A 22,943-nucleotide genomic window follows, 5' to 3' on the forward strand; every position below is an offset into this window, starting at 1 on the left:
TATATATATATATATATGTATATATATCTCACTCCTGACCACACTACCGTTGCATACATGCCAGTATGTGAGCGAAGCTGCCACTAGCAGCTAGTATAAACGCACACGTATCTAGTCTTGTCCGCTGCGATCGCTGCGATCGCATTTCCAGTTATAATTCAAGCCCGGTAGAGTACAACAGTATTTGTGAAGCTACGAATTGTGTATCGTACGTACATGAATGCACGTAATCGTGGCATCCTTGTTTATCAAATTGGATAGGAAGAAGAAAGATCTACAAAAATTTAGGAACCCTCTGCAAGCACAAATTCATATCTGAAAATGTCGGATTAACTCGGATTCTGCAAGGGGCAGAAATATAAGTTACAAAATGGCCACGACCGTTCCTTGTATCGCTGGTAAGTCAGTTAATTTTTACGATAATTCTCGCCGGCGTTTTCCGTTGTTTCGTTAGTGTTTTCAGCTCACGCTTCCCCAGATAATCCTGCGTAACACGTACGAAGGCTATATCTGCAGAACATGTTCACGAGCGTACTGCTCGAGAGATTTCACCGTGCAATGCAGAAGGTGGAAAGATTGAAGTCACTGAGTCATGAATTAATATATACATAATATTTATATGGTTAAACGTATTTATCTACAGTGCGAGGTTCGACAGGAACGAGTCTGGGCCAGGGTCCACCAACCTATGAGCCAGTCAGTGGTTTCCCCCGCGATGCCAGTAGATCTTGTAAACTCATGGCTTTCAGCCCTGAGGGAAGATACTACGTCTGGACAAATGGAGTATCGTTGAAGATAGCTGCTACCGAAAATTGGCAAATAGTTGCTGAAATTAAACGGCCTAAGATCTCTGCCATAGATTTTTCACCCAAGGGAACCTACCTAGCAACTTGGGAACCATTTATAAGTACATTGTATATTTCATAATTCTCATTTCCATGCGTATAGGATATTGATTATTCAGAAATTGACATAAATTCCGCAATTCTAATGATTAATGATTAAAATACTTTGAAAATATGATTCGATCAAATTAATGTGCAAACTTGACATTCCGCTGATATGTTATAGCAAATGCTTAAGGCCCTTTTGCTCTACCACAAAATCCATGTTTCAGTATCGCAGGCTAATCCTCAGGGCTGTCCAAACCTCTGTATATGGAAATCTGAAAATGGAGAGCTGGTCAAGGATTTTATTCATAAGAAACAAATGGACTGGTAAGGGTGGGAAGATACATACAATTTCAAATTGGTTTGCCACACATTTCAAGATTTGATGATAATTCATTGCTGTAAATAATGCCAGGGAGCTTCAGTGGTCCAGTGATGAAAGGATATGTGGTATGCTGGTTAATAGCACTGTCAACTTCTATGAAGATGCCGATTTTTCTAAGGTTGTGAATAGGATAAACATGGCTAAGGTTGCAAAATTTAGTGTAGCGACAGGCAATCCCCCCTATCATATCCTTTGCAACATGCCAGGTAAATAAGTTATATTTCCATATACTCTGAGTTTATGGTACACAGGGAAGGTTGAGTGCACATGCTTCAACCCATGCATAGATTTTATATAAATGAATGTAGCACAGTGCACACCACAAATCGCTGTGGACATAATGTTTGGAAAAAAGGAGTCATGCCCATAGCTCATCAACGGCATAACAGATGTCATACAAGAGATTAGATATGATTTTTTTCAATAGATTGGCAACAGTTCATAGCATGCGCTGTACTGTGTTCATTCATCTAAAATCTGTCCTCATCTTAACATATGTGTACTTGATCTTCCTTGTTCACCGTAAATTCATGATATTTTCCAACCATTGTCCGAATTTCTCTGCAATAATTTTGGTAATTTTATGCATATATTTGCAGGATCATCTGGCCAGCCCTCTTTTGGCAGACTATTTCAATATCCTAAATTTGAAGCATCACAGTCTTTGGCTAATAAAAGTTTTTTTCAGGTAAATATCAGTGCCTGCAAGGTAGACATTTCTACAATGTAAATATTTACTTACATGTGAATTGCATTTTACCGTGTTACAGTCTGATAGAGTGGATATATATTGGAACAAACGAGGAACTAGTGCACTATTGATGACAAGCACAGAGGTAGACAAAACAGGTGCGTCATACTACGGGAAACAAACATTGCATTACCTTGATACCAAAGGTCAAACTGCAATGGTAATGCTTGGTAAGCAACACTTTTATCGAATTTCAAGTCCAAATGACTAGATTCCTGTAACGATTTTTTTTCATTTGAAAACCTGATTCAATAAGATTATTTGCAGGGAAGGAAGGTCCAATTCATAGTGTTGAATGGTCACCAAAGCATGTGGAATTTTGTGTAATTTATGGATTCATGCCAGCTAAAACTACTTTGTTCAACCTCAAGTGTGAACCAGTCTTTGAATTTGGCACAAAACACCGGAACAGCATATACTACAATCCACAGGGGAACAATATCCTTTTTTTTCTACGCAATTGAGGAAAAATTGCTGGTAATGTCAGATAATCTGCAGATTTTTCTTGTAGGACTATGTAATAATCTAACTTTTTGCAACTATTTTCACTGTGGTTTAGACTGATTGTAATGAGACTCTACAATTCACATATAATCAAGAAACTTACTAACATTGCTTCAGTGTAAACAAAATCCATTCTTTTTCACGTTTATGATAAAGTACAATCTTGTTCAATGAACTAATCAAAATTCCTTGACTGCTGTGAAATTTTGATCTTGGCTGGGTTCGGCAATCTGAATGGTGGTGTCGAGCTCTGGGATGTTGGAAGCAGGAAACTTATTGCCAAAATTGAGGCTCCGGATACGACTTTGCTTCGTTGGTCACCTGACGGTGAGCATTTTGTGACCGCAACTACCGCTCCAAGACTTCGTATGGGAAATGGGTAAGATACAGACAAAGAAGTTTTCCCCTACAACTGACATACTGTAACACATATTAACCATCAAGTAATTGTAAGTAAATAATATACCCTATCACAGATTCAAGATTTGGCACTATACGGGAACCCTGCTCTATGAGAGGCCATGGAACAAGCAAGAAGAGTTGTGGGAGGTACTGTGGCAGACCTACCCTCGTAATACGTTTATGGAAAAACCGATCAGTTATCGGGCTGTGGAAGGGATTACCTCCAGTCAACCTCAAGGTTGGTAGAGAGAGATCTCAAAGAAATATCTTAATATATTTGATACTCAGAATATGGTAATAAACTTGAAATTTTACCCTGACGATAACATCACGGTAATTTGTGGTTAGCGATGTACTAACTCTATTTTATCTGCCCATTATAAACAGCTTCGAAACAAGCATATCGGCCACCTTCGGCGAGGGGGCAGATTATTAATTTCAAACTACATGATGATATAGACGAACCAGGCCCTAGGTACAGTTCGGAATGTAAGTATTAGGTTTGGACTATGACTTGAATTATTGTTTCATACAATCAATTATTAGAATACCGAACTGTAGAGAATTTTTCAATGCTGCAGACTGTGATATTTGTCACAACTAAATCTGGATACCTAATGCAATTTGACTAATTTACAGCTAATCCCTCTAAAGCTGCTTTGAAGCTAAAAAAAAAGCGGGAAGCAAAGAAAGCAAAGAAAGAATTGGAGGCAGCAGCCGGAGTGGAGGCTGTGGCAACAACAACGTTGACAGCGCCTATAACAGGTATAACAACAACGTGCCAACAGACTAGGCCGAGCAATTCGAGTTTCAATGGACCTTCGTGCAATAACGTTGTAGACTCGGATTCTTGCCTCACAGATGATCCAGAGAAAAACAAAAAAATAAAGAAAGTTAAAAGCGTAAGTAAACCAATGCTATTGCGTGATTCAGCGAATAGAGAGGATGTAATTATTTTTAGGAAGAAAAACTTATTTTTTGTACTTTTGTTTTGCAGAAGCTGGATCAGATAACAAAGTTGAAAGAACAGTTGGAGGCAGGCAAGCACTTGGAGATAAATCAGTTGGATAAAATTAAAAAGGAAGCTGAGCTTTTAAAAGAACTTGAACAACTTGTTTTATGATGCCAACCTTTTTCCAAAAGTATCTCAACAAAACAGTTGGATTGCATGTATCAATCCGAAGAATAAATATTGTACACAATGTGCACACACATTTATACACACGAATATATATACTATGCTTGTGAGCCTACCAATTGCTCATAATGTTATGTACAGTTTAATGAGATTTATCAGAAATAAATTATTAAACGCAATCCTATCATAGATACGTAATAGTAGGTATTGTGTTAATAGGGTAACATTTTCTTTTCATGATCATCCGAATCTCGCACCGTCGTATGTCTCATTTCGATCGTGAAATTTTCCTGATTTGTTAAAACTATTTTAAGCGTCATCTAAACGTGGCAAATTATTCGGGAAAATCCTTGGATCGAACATTTAATTTCGTCCAGTTATTTTTGAAGGTGATGTCCAATGTGTATGACTAGTATCTACAGCTGACAGAAATCTTTTCGTGTAGTATACGTATATGTGTTCCTTGAATATCAAACCACGAGAGCAGAGAACCGAAATATCTTCGGTCAACGGAGAGAGAAAGCAAATTGTCCCAAGTCGCTCGAAATAGATGATTTAAAGTTTCGCGGGCTGCTTGTGCAGGTACGCAGGTGATAGCTCTCTTTAGATTCTCTTTGACTCTGACTGCAATTTAAATTGCGTTATTGATAGAAATGTAATCGTGTCTTTCGTAGATAAATACTTGCTTTGGAAGTACATACACCTTGAAAGATTTAATCGGTGACGTACGGGTGAGTTCTAGCAATTCCGGGACTTGGCAAAATATTGCTGAAAAGCAGAAACATCAAGTAATAGATCTAGCACAGAACAGACTTGCGGCCGGCGATAATGCGATGGTGGCGGCAGTTGTGACGCCAATGCTAGACAAGCGACGACGCCGCGGGTCGGGGCAGGGCGGGGTAAGGCGAACGCAGCGCTACGGTCGTGTTTAGTGTTTACAGATTTGCAGTGAGTTCGTAACGTCACGTCAAAACTGCCAGGACTAATTTATACAACAATTATTATGTAAAGGTTGGTTATCACCACATAATATGGTACGGTGAACCGTCCGCGATACAGGGGGTGATTGTAATCCGGAAACTTGGAAGTAGAAGGGTGAAAAGATACGCGTTATACCACGTTTGATATTCATCACCGTAGTGCCAATCATTAAGAAAGTCGCCATTTTGTCTGGATACCCGGTCGGGTGAATAGGGCGAAAAATATTGTACCGCCGTTCACCCTCGGCAAGTTTGTCATCACGGATGAATTGATGAAATGTCGGGATTCTGAGATAGCTTCACTAGGCGTTAGTGGTTAGTTTCATGTTACTGTGACGCGTTACGAGGCCCGACAGCCTGACGAAGAAGTTGCGAGCGAAGTCGTCCGGTGGCGAGGCTAGGCGAACAAATTTTGACAAAGTTTCTTTGTTAATTCATAATACTATCCTATATTCATGTTTTTGCAACGTCATAGTGAACGGTCAGTCTCCGCAATTCGCCAGTTCGATTTCCATAATCTAAATCATCCGTTTGACGTAGACACCGACTTTTAACGTTCCCAGTAACGATGTTGAAGAGTATCTTACTTCACGACGATTTCACGGTTCATACCCTCGCGTGACAGCCGCGTCGCGGTGACACACAACGGGCCCGGGTACGTAGACTCCTGGCTCAAGTTGCTACGACTTCTTGGTCACTATAACGATGGGGATGTGTTCTTACTACCCTTTTTCTTCCCTTGATATACTCGTAAACTCTGGTTTCATAATGTGCATTTAATGATCAGTGTCTCATTTGGTACTCAAAAGTATCGTATTTAATTGAGTAGTAACCAATTGCATTGCATGCAATTGATTCTCAGGTACACACAGAGATCCACAAGTTTGTTTGAACCTTTTCAAAGTACTGAAAATCACCCCTTCTTTGTAATCTTATTTTAGATAATGTAGATGTACAGCTAGTGGAACAAGGCCTTTAGGAAATAATATTTAATGCCATTGAATGTGTCGGATGCTCATTGTCGTGGTGGCATCCAAAGGACCAAAGGATCATAGAATAATTGGGGCAGAGTAAAGGCTGCAAAATGACGATTGCCACAAGGGGACAGGGAGTCGGGGTAGACCCTCCCGAAGGTCAGCAGCAAACTGCTCAGGTATGCTAATTGACCAATGAGCTGATACGTTCCATAAGTTCTCATCACATAAGGCTGACGTTGATAACGTTAACATAACAATACATCAGGAGAAAAATTTATTGTTGGGAAATTTTAGTATGACTTTCAAGGAGTTCACTTTTCAGAATTAGTGTATATTTTGTTCATCATGATGTACTAAATTTGTGAATGTTGTAAAAATGCGGAATAGGTATTTTTCCTAAACATACATCGTTACGGTAACTTTACTAATTTCATCCTCATCTTATCAACCAGCCTCATTGCCTCATTGAATCACAATCCTATATGGCTATGATGTACAAGGGTATAGAAAAAGTATTATGTTGTCTATTATTACTCTTATGTTTTTTTTTTGCGATTTACGAGGCTGAAGTTAGTAACGTTAATGTAATGACACATCAGGAGAAAAAATTATTATTGGGCAATTTTAAGATGACTGTCAAGGCGTTGGTTTTTTAGGATCAGTGTACATTTTGTATATAACGGTTTACTAAGTTCTGGAAAGTCACAAAGCTGCGAATTATCGAATTTTTTTAAACATGCATCGTTTTAGTAACGTTAATAACTTCATCCTCATACAGACTTCCAGTTCAGAGTTTAATCAGAAATACTAATTTTACAAGTAATTGACAAACGATGCTTGAAAGCAGTTGGTTGATGTGATATTTATATGGAAATTTTAACTGAGAATATTACCGATAGATCCATAGCCCACCAGGGCCTCAGCAATTGGTCGATGCCATGTCTGGGCTTCAGTTGACAGAGAATGTCGGACAGAGTGAAATATCTACCGAACCTCTTAACCCTGCAGATGACAGTAATGAAAGACGTAACGGCGAGCCTGACTTTCCCCGTTCTAAGCTAGCAATGCTGGATGAGAAAATATCTAGCCCTCGTTGGGTGGTTCCCGTGTTACCCGAACAAGAATTAGAATGCTTGATGCAAGCCAGCATTGATTTATGCCGCAAAAGTATGCGAATATTGATTAACTATAATTTATTTAATATTTGCCTTTTGTGTCACCATTGTGATGCTATTTGTAATTTTTAGAATTAGATGTCCAAAGTGAAGCGTGCCAGCGCTTTTTTCGTGAAGGCTTGACAATATCATTCACCAAAATCTTGACTGACGACGCTGTGAATAGCTGGAAGCTGAATATACATAACTGTATAAATGCGAGCTGCGAACGTCTGGTGGAACTTTGTGTTCTCAAGCTGGACGAAGACTGGTTTCCTCTTCTGGACTTACTCGCAATGGTGTTTAATCCCAACAACAAGTATGTTATTCTTTCATTATAAAATAAACTAAACACATAATTAGCGAGTAGTTTGTGCTTTGAATATCAAACATTCTCATGGACATATGAGGTATTTCAAATGTTGAATGTGGAGTTGCTGATAGTAGCATTGATATTTTCAGATTTCACACATTCAATGCAGCCAGAGCTTCTGAGACTGTACCACAAGGTAGTAATATCCCAGATGAAGAACTATATGCTCGGCCTACATCCGACCCCAGAAGCCCTCGTGGTTGGCTTGTAGATCTTATAAATAGGTAAGTTGTTATTGAAATATTAATCGATAACCTTTTCATATTCCAACTTGCACAAGATATTACGCTTTTTGAAAGATTATATAGATCTGAAAAGATGTCAGTTTTTGTCATTTTATATGTTGTAAGCAATAGTAGAATGTTTGGGCCATCTAACGCCACCTCACAGTAAGAATCCCTTAGTATTGTATTCCTTGTTCACTGATTTTAATGAATCGTGCATCTATCTAATTTGTTGATTTCCTTGCTAATTAATCAAAAAAAGTAAACCAGATCATTCATAAATTGAAAACTTGGATGTTCACTCTGTTTTTGAGCAGATAATTTGTATATACGTAAAAAAAATGAAAATATTTCATAGGTTTGGAAGCCTGAATGGATTTGAAATATTACTCTCGAGGTTTCAAAGTGGGCGGAATTTGACAGTGCCTGTGATCCACGCTTTGATCAAACCTTTCGGACAATGTTACGAACTTTTGACTGTTCATACAATTATCAAGTACCTGATGCCCATAGTGGTGAGCATGCCTTATGGTTCTGAGCAATACATTCGTAGTTCTGTATATTGCAGCTTTAAAATAGAGAAAAAGGAAAATATCTAGATGGTCGTTTCAACATGTAATTTGTATACCTATAATTGTACAACTGGAAAAATATCAAATTCTAAAAACCTTGAAATAGTGCTTACATTTGGGTAAATGTTTTTAATATAACTTCATTCACAATATTGAGATAAATAAATACTTGCTCCTCTTTGCATGAAAAATTGAATCGCTGGAATTATTACTCCAAATGTTATAATACGTTTTCTGTAAATTACACAGGAAATGGTTCCAGTTATATTGGATAATTTAACAGACGAAGAGTTGAAAAAGGAAGCCAAGAACGAATCAAAAAATGATGCCATCTCGGCAATAATCAAGGCCACTAAGTGTTTGGTGTCACGTGTGCCTCAGCCAGATGAAATGATAAAGAATTTAGAAATATTAAGACTAAAGATGATACTGAGACTTCTGCAAATATCTTCCTTCAATGGAAAAATGAACGCTTTAAACGAGGTTAATAAAGTAATTGCCAGTGTAAGCTACTATCCCCATCGGAATCCAGGCCTTGACGAAGAAGAATGGCTTACAGCAGAGAGAATGGCGGTATGTTTTGTTTTTACTCTTTATTTGCTTACTTAATCCTATATGGTTTCCTTGCATCATATAATTATAGTCCCAATTTGCTCTGAATTCTATTTTCATGTTATTACAGCTGCATTTGTCCTATTCGTTTTAATTATCGTAATTTCAGAAATGGATCAAAGACAACGGAGTGTTGGAAATTGTTCTAAGAGATTCTCTCCATCAACCTCAGTATGTAGAAAAACTGGAAAAGATTCTTCGATTTATCATCAAGGAGCGTGCATTGACTGTCCAAGATTTGGATGCAGTATGGGCTGCTCAGGCTGGCAAGCACGAGGCCATAGTGAAAAATGTTCATGATTTACTTGCCAAATTGGCATGGGACTTTAGTGCTGATCAACTGGACCACTTATTTGAGTGTTTTCAGGTAGGTGAATTTATCTATTACAATCATATTTCCAAGCGTTCACTTTAGGTATTTTACAGTATAATGTATAATGTATCTACATTTACGTGACCGCATGACTTCAATAACTTGTCTGAACATTGCATGTACACATTTTTCAGTCGAGTTGGAAGACCGCGAACAAGAAGCAACGTGAAAAGCTATTAGAACTAATAAGACGACTTGCTGAGGATGACAAGGATGGCGTAATGGCACATAAGGTTCGAAGTACATAACATATGAATCAATTAAATTTTTTGTTGGCCTTAGATGCCTGTATTTAGTAACCCGATGGAAAATATTCGATTTGTCATTATGAAACCATTTTGTTACTTATAACTCCTTGCTCTTTGAAAAATTTTTAGGTGCTCACTCTTTTCTGGAACCTTGCGCACTCTGACGAGGTACCAACGGAAATAATGGACCAGGCATTGAATGCTCATGTCAAAATTTTAGATTACTCTTGCTCCCAAGAGCGGGATGCCCAAAAAACAATATGGCTTGACAAGTGTGTTGAGGAGTTAAAGAGCGGGGACAAATGGGCTCTACCTGCTTTAAAACAGATACGTGAAATATGTTGTCTCTATGAGCCAAACCCAAATATGGGCGTTAGTCAGCGTAGTCACCACGTATATTACAGGTAACTATGGATGTGCTGACACCTAAATAATTATTACATGATACAATTATGCGTAGTAAATATGAGAAACCGTCACTTCTGTTTTGGTGGAAGTTTTTTGAATTATCATATTCCAAATATAAACCAAACTCGCATATAAGATGACCCCTGATTCTGAGACAGTATTTTAGGGTGGTTTTCTTAGTTATCTACACATAAGACAGTTCCGCGTATAAGACGAGGACGATTTTGATGGCTGTCAATGGCAAATAACCTTGGTTTATGTTCGGAACAATACAATAATATACACTGCTGACGTTATAAAAATTATGGAATAATAATAACATTTTCTCTCCAGACAAGAAGTTATAGAGCGTTTGCAAAATCAACACTCCGTTGTGATACTTGTTACAAATAGCTTAACGAATTATATGGACAAAGTACGGCGCATAGTAAAGGAGAATTCAGAAATCGATGCCACTACGTTTATGCCGGATCGTCGTTACAATCATATTGTTCAAGTCCAAGAAAGACTGAATTTTTTGAGGTTCTTACTTAAGGTATGTAATCAATGAATCGTGAACACTTAAATACACTCATTGATGAACGACTGTGCTAATATTCTGTTCATTGTACAGGATGGCCAGTTGTGGTTATGCGCGGAACAGGCTAAGCAAATATGGCAATGTTTGGCGGAGCAAGCAGTATTTGTTTCTGATCGGGAAGCTTGTTTCAAATGGTTTTCAAAGTTAATGGGTGAAGAGCCTGATCTTGACCCAGCAATAAACAAAGACTTTTTTGAAAACAACATACTTCAGTTGGATCCTGCTCTCTTAACAGAGAGTGGTATAAAGTGTTACGAAAGATTTTTCAAAGCTGTCAACTCTAAGGAGGGTAAATTGAAACTAAAAAGGCGGACATTTTTGATGGATGATGTTGATCTCATCGGCACAGATTATTTGTGGCGGGTAAGTTAAACTCTGAAGAGAATTTCAGCTCTTTTTATTTGCGATTCCTGCAATTATCAAAAGCACATAATCATTGATTCATGCTTTCTTTTTCATCCCAACACTGACAGTATGCATTGTACTTCAATATTGTTGTTACTAATTAACTCAACGACCAAATCAATAGAAAATTCACAGAACATACTCATGATAAATTCTTAATCTGCAGGTAGTTACAAACAGTCCCGACGAGATTGCAAATCGTGGCATTGAACTGCTCAAAGAAGTAAACACGAATTTGGGGCCACGGCTGCAAGCTTCTGTTTTAGCATTTCACGAAACTTACATCGCCGAGTGTTTAGACAGGTTAAAGGCTCATTACGATACCGTATCTGTATTAAGTAAGGTATACCTTGACAGTAAAGAAGAACGGGAAGACCAAGTGGCTAATACAATACAAATGGAAGCGGTGAAAATGTGCCGGGTGATGATGGTACTTCAAGAGTATCTAAACGAGTGTGATGCCGCCTTTCCAGGGGAGAGGAAAATTCTACCGCTGCATCGGTGAGTCTGGTTATTTTTCAAATACCAACTAACAGTTGGTAGCGGAGTACTTGTTTTTTTGTCACTGCACATACTAGATAGTGTATTGTTCTGAGTATGAATGGACCTTGAAAATAAGGCAAATTCTGAGTGTTTGACTGTATTTCAGTAATTATTCTTTAAACATACCTGTGAACTCAATTCTGTACACAAGTTAAGCATATCCAGCACCAGAAACCTTGAGTTATATTCCGAACAATATGGTATTCCCAACCCTTGCATCAACGTAAGCACTCCACTCCAATATACAGTCTTAATATCATACTTGTCAGTTCGTTTATTGTCATGATCAGACCTTCAGTGTTTATTCAGGCCAATTTTTGCGTGCCTAAGCAAAATTGAGCGATTAGCAACGTTTAAAGCGAAGCACTTGAATTTTGAGTCAGACTGCTTATAAGCCACATGACAAGTATATTTGTTGCATCACCATCAAACACAAGCGTTTCGAATACGAGTTGTGTATTCTGTGTTGCAAAAAGTTTTCAACATTACAGAGAAACAGAGAATACACGAATTATTGTATATATGTTTACAGAGCAGTTCGTGGGAAGCATTTATCTTTGGTAATTCGATTCGCTAGTCCTGGTCGTAATGTTGATGACATAGATATTTATACACATACCAAAGATACACTTGCATCCTTAAGGCGCCAAGTGCTACGAAGAATCAAAGCTAGTGGTACCAACGTTAAACTAGATTTGTTTATCAACGGAGAACCTCTTGAGCAAGCCGATGACAGAAAATTACTTTGTCAACTGCCGCTAAGAGACAAAATGGTTTGTGTGCACATAATGACTTTTTTTATAACTACTATATTTGTTTACTGTTGTAACCTTTTTGTTTACTTATTTTCATAAAAAGTTTAGTGTCTGGTAAAATAGTCACTGGTATAATTCATCGATTAAAATTCTATTAAATTTCTGATTGAAATAATACTCGTTAAGAAATTGGGATCTGACCTTCACGCAAAAAAAACCCCACTTGGGTGGGGTAAATTCATACCCCCAACTCATAGATAATGCTAATTTCCGATAAGAAAAAAGTTAGGGGTACGAATTTACACCCAATTTGGGCTTTTTTTACGTGAGGGGAAATCTCGCAGAATGCTATCTTGTGGCAAGAAAATATACTACAGTAACCGGATCGCATTTATTTATAAAAATCGTTTTTCAACGTATATTTCACTCTGTGTTAACTCAACATACCTAAGCATAAGTCGAATCACTTACAAGAAGTTTTCTGTCTCTTTCCTTTCGCATATTGTAGTTAATTTGATCAGCCGTTAGCCCAGTTACGTTGCCATTGCTCTAGTCATGCTTCTACTTTAGATCCCAATATGCGACGTATATCATAAGTAAGCTCTGTTTTTCATCATTACAGTTGTTGTCAGCTAAATTGAGTCAGGTCAATAGCAACATACCTAGTTCCCCTGAAAGTAGTTCCGATAGCTCAACCAGTTCGCCTCATCATCCGTATGATGGGCCAAATTTGGAAGCAGAAAATAATCTACCTGGTGTGGTGAGTATTTATATTCGTCCTGAAAAAATGTATAAGTGAATACACATATTTGGATATTTCATGTAAAATTTGGTTTTACCCTATTTGTGTAGGTAATCTCGCAGCGCCCTCAACATGCTGTATTTTTCTTCCAACTTTCTGACCTTGGGTGTAGCTTGCAATATCCCCAGCTTCGTGATGGTGCTCGTAATATATTGGCACTGGTACCCCCTGACACGTTAACAGTAGCTCGTCTTCAATGGTTTTTCGGCCGTTACAGAGGCTCCGAAGACGATGTCTCTCAGAGTCAACACTGCAATGAAGAAAACACCAATGTTGAATGCCTATTTTTTGCTGCCAGTCCTAGCCAAGTCTTATACAATATGATGGTATGCATTTTGTCTCATAACATCATACTTCACGGCAGTGCTGCACAGTAATACAAATGTATGAATGTATGTATATCAATATTATCAATTTTATTCAGGTACTGTACGCACTTCTGATGCCTGCACTAGACCCAATGTCGGATAGAGCTTTCGAATTTCAATACAATTTCATTAAAAGTGGTGAAGCTAGCGTCATTCTAGACATGCTCACCAAGAACAAATTTCTTCCGAATGCTGATGAGTCAACGAAACGAGCCGCATATCTCACTGTTTTGAAATTGTGCAAGTTATTACTGACTGTAGTAGGAAATGTGATGGTGCGTGTTATCGATGAAGTAGTGCAGCAACAATCGTCTAGCCCGGAAAATCATGAAAATAACGATAATCACAACAGTGGCGTTCGCGGGCCAATAGCTGTACTGAAACAGGCACTGCACAGTGTTCCAAATCAAAATACAGAGCATATGTTGCGAAGTGTTGCAGCAAAGTTAGCTCAGCATCTCGCTGACCAGATGTTATCAGGGGGAACTGAGTCTGATAGGTGTCGGCAGCTTTTTGTTCAGGCGTTATCTTGGGACTTACCAGACATTGCAACTATACGTGCAATTGTACGGTTGGCTTGGGCTTCGTCTACCGGAAATTTGACCAATGTTAATGCCTCCACAGAGGTATTACATGCAGTGCATGAGACCTGTCAGAAAGAGCAGAGGAAACCAGATGTTGAGGATGAACTAGGTAAAAACCTTATCCTCCCAAGTCATCTGCTTCTTCTTCAATTAATGTTGCATACAAAAACCATGTACTAACTAACTAGCTGCATCATAATCTTTAATTAACGTTAAGTAATTGTCCACAGTATGTAAGGAAGCACTGGAAGTATTAGCAATAGCGTTGGTGCTTAATCCCAGTGCACTCGAAAATCTCACAAGACATGAGATGTGGCAAACGTTCTTGATAGATCTTGTTCTGCTGAGCGTATCGCGGGAAGTGAGGGTAGCTGCTGCTGATCAATTTCTACTGATATCCACCTGGTGCAGCGTTGGTCACCAACAACTCCAATTTACCATCACTCTCCTCTTTAGTGTTCTCAATACAACGGTGGTAGAATATGCAAAACAAAGCCACGAATACTTTCAGGTAGTTATTGTGATATTTATCATGCATACTTCGGCTGCTGGGTTCTAACTCTCCAAAGTTGGCGTTTACCATTTGAGAGATTGTTAGATTCCGGTAACGTAAGTGTACATCTGTTCGTGTTCTGCACTTATGTAAGTCTGTACGTGTGGGGCGACTGGTATCACAGGAAACAATTAGTTTATGGGCATTTTTTTAAATTTTATGTTGCTGTATTTCAAATTGATTGAGTTGGTACAAATTTTGAATCTGCACAGGTATCACGTTACATATATTTGAAATAATCTGTTCCCTGTTTCATTTTCAGCTTCTCTGCAGATTGTTGAACTATGCCCATGTGGCGGGGTGTCCATTAGCTACCGCCGAAACCCTGCTGAATGACGAAATTACTTGGTTAAAGAAAGTAAGGGACAAAGTTAGGGAGACCGGGGAAAGTCAGACTGAAGAAGCTGTTCTTGAAGGTCATCTTGGCCTGGCCAAGGAATTACTGTCTTTTTTACCACCAGGTAAAAAGTACGAGTTGGGCTCGGATGAGAAACGTGGCGTTAATCTAATAAAGGTATTTTTCTTATTTTAGGACGAACTTGACTCTCAGAAAAAGTGCATACTGAGTGCAAATTCCCTATTCTTCAGGTAATAGAAAAGTTAGAAATCTCAGAATACTGCACTTAGGGCGCACTTTTTCTGCAAATCGAATTCGCCATTAGACACTTCGTCAAATGTTGAATTATTGCATATCATGCCTGACACTTGTGTATTTCACACTTACTCATTTGTTAACCCTTAACGTAGGAGTTGGTGGAAGACTTTGTATTTCCGGCTTCAAGGCTGATGCTTCAGCTCTGCGGTACGGGTGAACTTTGTTCACCACAGACATCACCTGTTTGCTCAAGTCCACTGTCTACAAGTGCTGCGTTGGATCTGCTCGTCGGTCTCTGTGTAGGCTGTGTGCCAAACATGAAACTTCTAGTCACTATGCTTACAGACATGTTTTATTCGGAAAGAGACGAGCCACTCGTTGAATGGGACTACCTGCCACCAGTAGGGCCAAGGCCCACTAAGGGGTTTGTAGGCTTGAAAAACGCTGGGGCTACATGCTACATGAATTCAGTGCTACAACAGTTGTACATGGTAGAAAGCATAAGGGTGGGTCTTTTGGCGGCTGAAGGCGCTGCGACCGACGTAAATGAAGACTTTTCTGGCGAGGAGAGGACAGAAGGGGAACAAACTGTTGAGGCAAATGACAATGACACAAATGAGGAGAAATGCGGTGCCGATGAGTCCAGGAAAGAGTACAACGTTGGCATTCTCAAACATGTCCAAGCAATATTTGGTCATCTGGCTTACAGCAAACTTCAGTACTATATACCCCGTGGCCTATGGAAACATTTCAAGTAAAACACACCATACACATACACATATATACATACAGTGCAACCTCTGAATAATCCCTCTCCAAATAAGTCCGCTTCCACTAATCTTCGCTCGAGAGTTGCCCCCACTACTTCACGCATCGTCGCACATCGCAGAATCGGCGGCGAACCTCTGAATAAGTCCGCCCGTGGAAATTGTGTTTTGGTCTCAATTTTCGGTCAGAATTCGGTCCGCGGGTGGGGGTAACTCATTTCTCGGAATTATATGCCCCTAACCGCCCGAGTCCGGTCTTATTCGGAGGTTGCACTGTATATATAAATCTTATAAGTGCAGTACACTATAGTGACTATTTATTACTGTATCAGTTTTGTTGGTTGTCATATCATATTTTAGATATTCTAAGTTTCACTACATTTTTAGACTTCAGGGTGAGCCTGTCAATCTGAGGGAACAGCAAGATGCAGTCGAGTTCTTTATGAGTTTAGTAGAGAGTTTAGACGAAGCGCTTAAAGCACTCGGACACGAACAGATCATGGGCAAAATATTAGGTGGTTCGTACAGTGATCAGAAGATCTGCAAGGGTTGTCCTCACAGGTATGGTGTCAATCCTATGAATTGATATCATCAGTTTCTTATTATCCTCGCTAACTATTGAATATGGACAATTCTATTTAAGGTACTCAAAAGAGGAGCCGTTCAGTGTGATTAGCGTAGATATCAGAAATCATAGCAATTTGCTCGACTCTTTAGAACAGTATGTTAAAGGTGAGCTTCTTGAGGGAGCTGACGCATACCATTGTGACAAATGCAACAAAAAGGTACATTTTGGATGAATATTCTGTAACGTGTGCCTATGGTTTACTTAAACGTTTTTTCTCTTCCACATTTGTCCCATTCGGATCTATGCATCTCATTTATACCCATTACTAAAGCCATTGAACTATAATTCAACTAGAACGCTCACTGCATGGCTTGGTATATGGTTGACTTTCAGCCGACAGAGATCGCTCGGAGGAGAAGTGCTGTCTCTCTTGCTCCGGTACAGTCTCAACTTTCAACAAAACATTTTTGTTTAGACTATGCCATGCATGCACAGTAGCTAGTAGAAAGAGACAGCACTTCACCTCTGAGTTATCATTTTCGGCTGAAACCCTACCACCTCAGTAAGCATTCCAGTTATATCATAGTTCAGTACCTAAAACCATCACTGCTGTTGCAGGTTGTAACTGTCAAACGGTTATGCGTAAAAAAGCTTCCACCAATATTGGCAATTCAATTGAAGAGATTCGAATATGACTTCGAAAGGGTTTGTGCGATCAAGTTCAACGACTACTTTGAGTTCCCAAGAGATTTAGATATGGAGCCATATACGGTTTCGGGACTTGCTAAGTTAGAGGGTGAGGTAATTGATTGCGACTTTGAGGAAGCAAATAGAGGAACTTGTACCAAGTATCAGTTGAGTGGAATAGTTGTTCACAGTGGGCAGGCAAGCGGTGGTCATTACTACTCATACGTTTTACACAGGTGTGTTTTATTGAGTTACGTATATCAAAGAAATATTAAACAGATCTTTCTTTTCTGCATCGTAAATGTGGTCATTTTATACTGAGCATAATTTTGATTCCATATCCAGGCAAAATGATGGGACTGCAAAATGGTACAAATTTGATGATGGTGAAGTAACTGAATGCAAAATGGAAGAAGAAGAAGAGATGAAAACTCAGTGTTTTGGTGGTGATTACATGGGTGAAGTGTTTGATCATATGCTCAAACGAATGAGTTACAGAAGACAAAAACGATGGTGGAATGCATATATGCTTTTTTACACAAGACTGGATGTTGAAGAAAATTCTCTGATGAAAAGCGTCAACGAGTTGTCCCTCTGTGAGTGGTCCGCTGTTTGTATAATTCTATATTCGTCCACCTTGTCAAATTCCTACCTTTGGTCCACAAGGACACAGATGTTATAACAAATATGGGAAAGGATAAATAACCTTTTCAGTGGTGCAAATACTTTTTTTTTATTCACAGATACAAAGCTCGGTGTGATGAAGATGCCACCTGCGATTGAATATAGTGTCAGGAAGCAGAACATTAAGTTCATGCACAATCGGAATCAATTTAGTGCTGAATATTTTCAATTCATAAGAAAGTTGGTATTCTGCAATCCACACACAGTAAATCGGCTGAACATGAATGACAGACTTGTAAGTTTTTACTAGTGCCATGTGGCAATGTTCAATGAGGACTGTGCGTGTGTGTTATGTACATACTGCATATCATCAGTGCTTGTCAAATAAGATAAATGTGTTGCTTTTTACAGAGCCCTGAATCAGAGGAACTGGCGATGCTCTCTGTGCAGTTAGCATCACGATTTTTATTTTATACCGGTTTTCACACAAAGAAAACTCTTAGAGGAGCTGCCACGGACTGGTATGACATTCTCTGTCATCATCTGCGTGGTAGTAAGGCAGTTCGTTCGTGGTTTGCCCACAACGTCCTCTTCAACCACCCCCACAGGTTTAAACAAGTTTTTCTTTCCACCACTACTATGCAAAAGCTATTTCCTAAACCAATATTGTCCCTGTGTATTTTTGCTTCTGGTCTTGCTCCTTTGGCAACTTAAGATTTTAACCGTCTTTATGAGGATTTTGAATATATTATATTTGATGATTCAATGCATACACTTATACAGTTATGCAAGTCATTGACCTATATATCGATAGCTTTAATAATGTCTTCGTTTAATTGAATTATAGATTCTGTGAATACCTTCTAAGCTGTCCTAGTACTGAGGTACGAACAGCTTTCCTGAAGATATTGGTATTTCTCGCTCATTTTTCACTGCAGGATGGTCCCTGCGTGCCACCTAGTCTTAATGCGCCAAGTAAGCTTTTATTCCGTTTTATATCTTGTGTTTAACTTTATGAATAGTACGTATCGCCATTTTATGCACTATTTTATTTGTAGCGATACTGTTGGATCCTACGGCAACTCTCAGCGACCACCTCTTACACGCAGTTTTATCATTACTTCATCGCGAGGTCTCTGATCATGGCCGTTATCTACCCCATTATTTCTCTCTATTTCATATGTATGCAAGCCTGGGTCTTGCGGAAAAAGCACAGCTGCTTAAGGTAATCATAAACTAGGAATAGAAATCTTATCCCTAACTGAATTATAGAATACTATCCGCATTTATGAAAAAAATTGACTTACAAACGACTTGAAGAAAATGGGGATCAACTCCAGTGTGTAATAATTTTAGGATCACTTTAGTGATTGAACTTAGCGTTTACTCTTATATTTTTAAATCATAATAATGATGCATCTGTTATTGATATATTATAGCTGAACGTGCCGGTAACGTTCATGTTGGTGGCAATAGATGAAGGACCTGGACCTACAATAAAATATCAGTATCCCGAACTGACAAAGCTGCATCAAGTTGTAAGTATGTTACTACGATGCTGTGATGTATCATCCAGGACGCAGTCGAGTTATACTGCAGCTCCATTGCCAAATCCATATGGTGAGCCATCGTGCCAGCCAGACTACCTTATGCCAATACAGCCACAGGCGGCCGAGATACTCTTCGTCAGAACAAGGTAATGAAGCATTGTCTTGGTTAATAATAAATCGAAACTATTATTACTCTATGAAAAATTAATGATTATTAGTAATTGTTTCAAATTAACGAGTTCAAAGTAATGAGCGACGAACGTTTTTCTTTCTGAATGTTAAAATACTATCCGATTTCATACAAATATCAACTTAAATGTTTCATGTGTTATGATATTCATCATCCTTACAGTTACATGAAGAAACTTATTGAGGATGCAAATGTTACCGAAGATACAGTAAAACTTCTACAGTACTGTTGCTGGGAAAATCCACATCTTTCTAGGACTGTACTCAGCGAATTGTTATGGCAAATTGGCTTTGCCTACACTCACGAGTTGAGGCATCACACAGATCTTTTACTTGCCATGTTACTCATTGAAGACTCATGGCAAACTCATCGTGTTCACAATGCTTTGAAAGGTATTGACGGTATTTATCCATGTATAGAGAGTTAGTTACAGAAATGCTTATTTATACTATGACAAGAATTATGTCAGGGTATCCTCAATTTTTTCTGTCAATAACAAGCTACAAAACTATGTAAAGCATGGTTGAGTATGAGGATCTACCATTGATGCATGTGAACATTTACACTTTTTTGTGCAACATCCACGAAACAGTTTGTATGTAAAAGATTACTTCTTACAGGAGTACCTGAAGAAAGAGAGGGCCTTTTCGAGACCATACAACGTAGCAAGAATCATTATCAAAAACGAGCTTACCAATGCATTAAATGTATGGTTCAGTTGTTCAGTAAATGCGGACCAGCACATCAGCTCTTACACCTTAATCCAGAATTGAAACGAAAGTGGACGCTTGCTATCAGATGGTTACAAGAAGAACTTGACAAGGTTTTGATAGATTGAAATAATTACATTTCTATTTTTTATCTGATTACTAGAAGTAAGGAATTTCGGATATAATCTATGACAATGTTATGTGAGTACATTCAGTTGTATTCGTGGTAATCATGGTTATGCATCCACGAGAGATACGTGTTGTCCTTTACGTACATAACTGACTAACTCAAAGGGTCATATTGACAACTTCAATTTGTGTGAAAGAAGGTACAACTGATTATACCTCAACCTTTCTACTGGTTGAATTTGGAAAATCGCACTCAGTGAGACCAGTTAAAAATGATGGTAGACACAATATCATTTTCCACTTATTGGCTCACTTGTGGGTCTTATCAATTAAGTTGCTCACTATAATTAATTTTTTCCCGTTTTATCTTGTGAAATTTCGCAGAGACCGTATACATCAAATGCGCAGTATGCTTATAATAATTGGTCACCACCTGCCCAGTCCAATGAATCAACGAATGGTTACTTTTTGGAGCGTAGCAATAGCGCTAAGAAGACACTTGAGCAAGCATACGAATTGTGCCCTGATGACGGACAAGAGGTTGAAGATGCAAGCGAAGAAGCCACTGATGATGCAGAAAGATATGCACAACAGCAGCAGCAGCAGCAGCAGCAGCAACAGCAACAGCAGCAGCAGCAGCAGCAGCAGCAGCAGCAACAGCAGCAGCAACAGCAGCAGCAACAGCAGCAGCAACAGCAACAGCAGTACGTGCAACTATCACAACTGGCACAACTATCGCATGACTTGCAAACTCCAAGAAATGCTGTTAGAAGGAGGCATGGAAAAAAATTGAATTGGGCGTGAGTCGACTTTTAAAGTACTTCACAATACATCTATGAGCAAGTAACTGGAAGTACTCGCTTTTTGCAACCTCATTGTCTCATCTATCATACCAAAACTCGCATCTCAAGATGTATTCAGGAGACGTATGTGTTTATTAAACATTGTTTGAACGGCAACTTGTAGTGTAACACCTAAGAACCACTTTACATCTGGTGCAAACAACTTGCTTAACGCGGAGTTACTTGTGCTGCATATTTTTTTGTAAAGGCAAATTCTAGCTTAGTAGAGCTAAAAACTGAATAAGTACTCGAATAGTAAATACATACAGATACGTGTACTGAAGAAAATGTGGCTTTATCATTTCACCACTTAGTTCTTCGATTTCAGCACAATTTTAACTCAACTTTTGATGTAAAGCCATTGCATTCCTGCATTACTGATTGCATTCGACTAGAGCCAAATATACACAGATGTCAATACACATTCCACTATACGATACATCTTTCATACTTACACTTGCATGCTTTATTCGTTTTTCAAATGTTTTGAACTACAATTTCATATCTTTATGTGCATATGTGTGTGTGTGTGTGTAGCCGTCACTATGAACCTGAAACTGAACGTGAACTGGATGATGAGTTGAGGCAATGTGTTCTGCGACAACGACAACAGCAGCCACTGCAGCAACAACAACCACAACAACAGCAGCAACAACAACTACCACAACAAGACCAGCAACAACAACTACTGCAGCAGCAGCAGCAACAGCCACAACATGACCCTCAGCCACTCCATCCAGAATCAGAATCTTCATCACCAACTCATTCACTTCGAAGTACTGTATCGATTGTGAGGTCGGCGTCACCGATCCCCCAGAATGGTGACCCTCCCCAAGGCTCAAGCCAGGATCCATAATGGACCATTAGTGACGGCGGTGGATCCATTCATTTACGAACGCTTCGATATTGCATTAATCTTGCACCAGATGCACAGTGCCGAATGAATAGAATCACTTCATTATTACATATAGTTGAAGCAAACCTTATAAGTCTGCTTTTCCGAATGGAGTGTTGGTTGATGTTGTTTATACCAAGTTACATTGTTCTCGGACATTTTGATACGTGCATGGAAAGCGTCGTATGTCAAGCTGGGACAAGTCCACAATACGACCGATTCCAGTAATCAACTATACCAATAATAATTACAATACATTGGTAGTTAAAAACGAGGGATGTATCGTGGTCAAGAGATTGACAAGTTTGTATAAATGTATAGTGCGGTTAATATTGTTGGATCCCGTTTCTAACCATCAAGAATACAAAGACATGATAGAATGATGAAACGGCAAGTGGAAAAAAAACAGAAAGAGAATGTGGAGGAAAAAAGGGAAAGGAAGATATCGAGAATCAGAAATAAGGAGCGAAAGAAATAGTAACAATGAGATAAAAAGGAAGAAAGGGCGAAGAGCGGAAAAGTTATTAAAATTAGAAAAATTCATTAATTTAAAAAAAGTAAAAATATGAATACAAAAGCAGACAAGCAAACAAAAACAAAAGTAAATGTAAACGAAAGTAAGCGAACGCAATTTTCCATATAGTGTAATATTTACCTACGATGTAAATTTGAACATATTTCAACTTATTAATAAACACTTTGAAACTAAATTTACAACGGTTCTATAATCAGGCTAAATCAGCTGCACTACACACAGCATTGCCGTAAAATGTTGTTGCCATATTATTATACAGGTCGGTTTTGT

The 22,943-nt window shown here is 38.7% G+C and overlaps 2 protein-coding genes across 4 annotated transcripts; both read left to right on the top strand.

Moving 5' to 3' along the window:
• Window positions 1-143: 143 nt before the first annotated feature.
• eIF2A (eukaryotic translation initiation factor 2A) lies at window positions 144-4,249 on the top strand. 2 transcript variants are annotated; one of them, XM_069133889.1, is made up of 12 exons: window positions 144-398; window positions 644-907; window positions 1,118-1,217; window positions 1,306-1,481; window positions 1,875-1,963; window positions 2,046-2,196; window positions 2,294-2,463; window positions 2,734-2,909; window positions 3,007-3,170; window positions 3,320-3,421; window positions 3,572-3,834; window positions 3,930-4,249. In XM_069133889.1, exons 1-12 carry the CDS (start codon window positions 371-373, stop codon window positions 4,053-4,055), a joined length of 1,809 nt encoding a protein of 602 aa, XP_068989990.1. In that variant the 5' UTR covers window positions 144-370; the 3' UTR covers window positions 4,056-4,249. The 2 variants fall into 2 exon arrangements, with proteins under 2 accessions (XP_068989990.1, XP_068989991.1); XM_069133890.1 differs by lacking the exon at window positions 144-398 and adding an exon at window positions 428-567.
• Window positions 4,250-5,005: 756 nt separating this feature from the next.
• On the top strand, window positions 5,006-22,641 carry faf (ubiquitin carboxyl-terminal hydrolase-like faf). 2 transcript variants are annotated; one of them, XM_046612270.2, is made up of 33 exons: window positions 5,006-5,081; window positions 5,992-6,203; window positions 6,927-7,194; window positions 7,275-7,500; window positions 7,644-7,778; window positions 8,137-8,293; window positions 8,600-8,923; window positions 9,072-9,329; window positions 9,470-9,568; window positions 9,713-9,987; window positions 10,325-10,526; window positions 10,605-10,934; window positions 11,143-11,477; window positions 12,052-12,292; window positions 12,897-13,034; window positions 13,127-13,402; window positions 13,501-14,137; window positions 14,259-14,539; window positions 14,844-15,095; window positions 15,329-15,930; window positions 16,331-16,504; window positions 16,587-16,728; window positions 17,130-17,434; window positions 17,544-17,794; window positions 17,942-18,117; window positions 18,234-18,430; window positions 18,670-18,797; window positions 18,881-19,047; window positions 19,262-19,518; window positions 19,725-19,954; window positions 20,183-20,385; window positions 20,786-21,201; window positions 21,781-22,641. In XM_046612270.2, the coding sequence occupies exons 2-33, from the start codon at window positions 6,135-6,137 to the stop codon at window positions 22,097-22,099; spliced, it is 8,070 nt and encodes a 2,689-aa protein (XP_046468226.1). In that variant the 5' UTR covers window positions 5,006-5,081; window positions 5,992-6,134; the 3' UTR covers window positions 22,100-22,641. The 2 variants fall into 2 exon arrangements, with proteins under 2 accessions (XP_046468226.1, XP_046468227.1); XM_046612271.2 differs by lacking the exon at window positions 5,006-5,081 and adding an exon at window positions 5,119-5,705.
• Window positions 22,642-22,943: the final 302 nt, after the last annotated feature.

Source organism: Neodiprion pinetum, chromosome 2, assembly GCF_021155775.2.
Source record: "Neodiprion pinetum isolate iyNeoPine1 chromosome 2, iyNeoPine1.2, whole genome shotgun sequence".
Classification (NCBI taxonomy): Eukaryota; Metazoa; Arthropoda; class Insecta; order Hymenoptera; family Diprionidae; genus Neodiprion; species Neodiprion pinetum.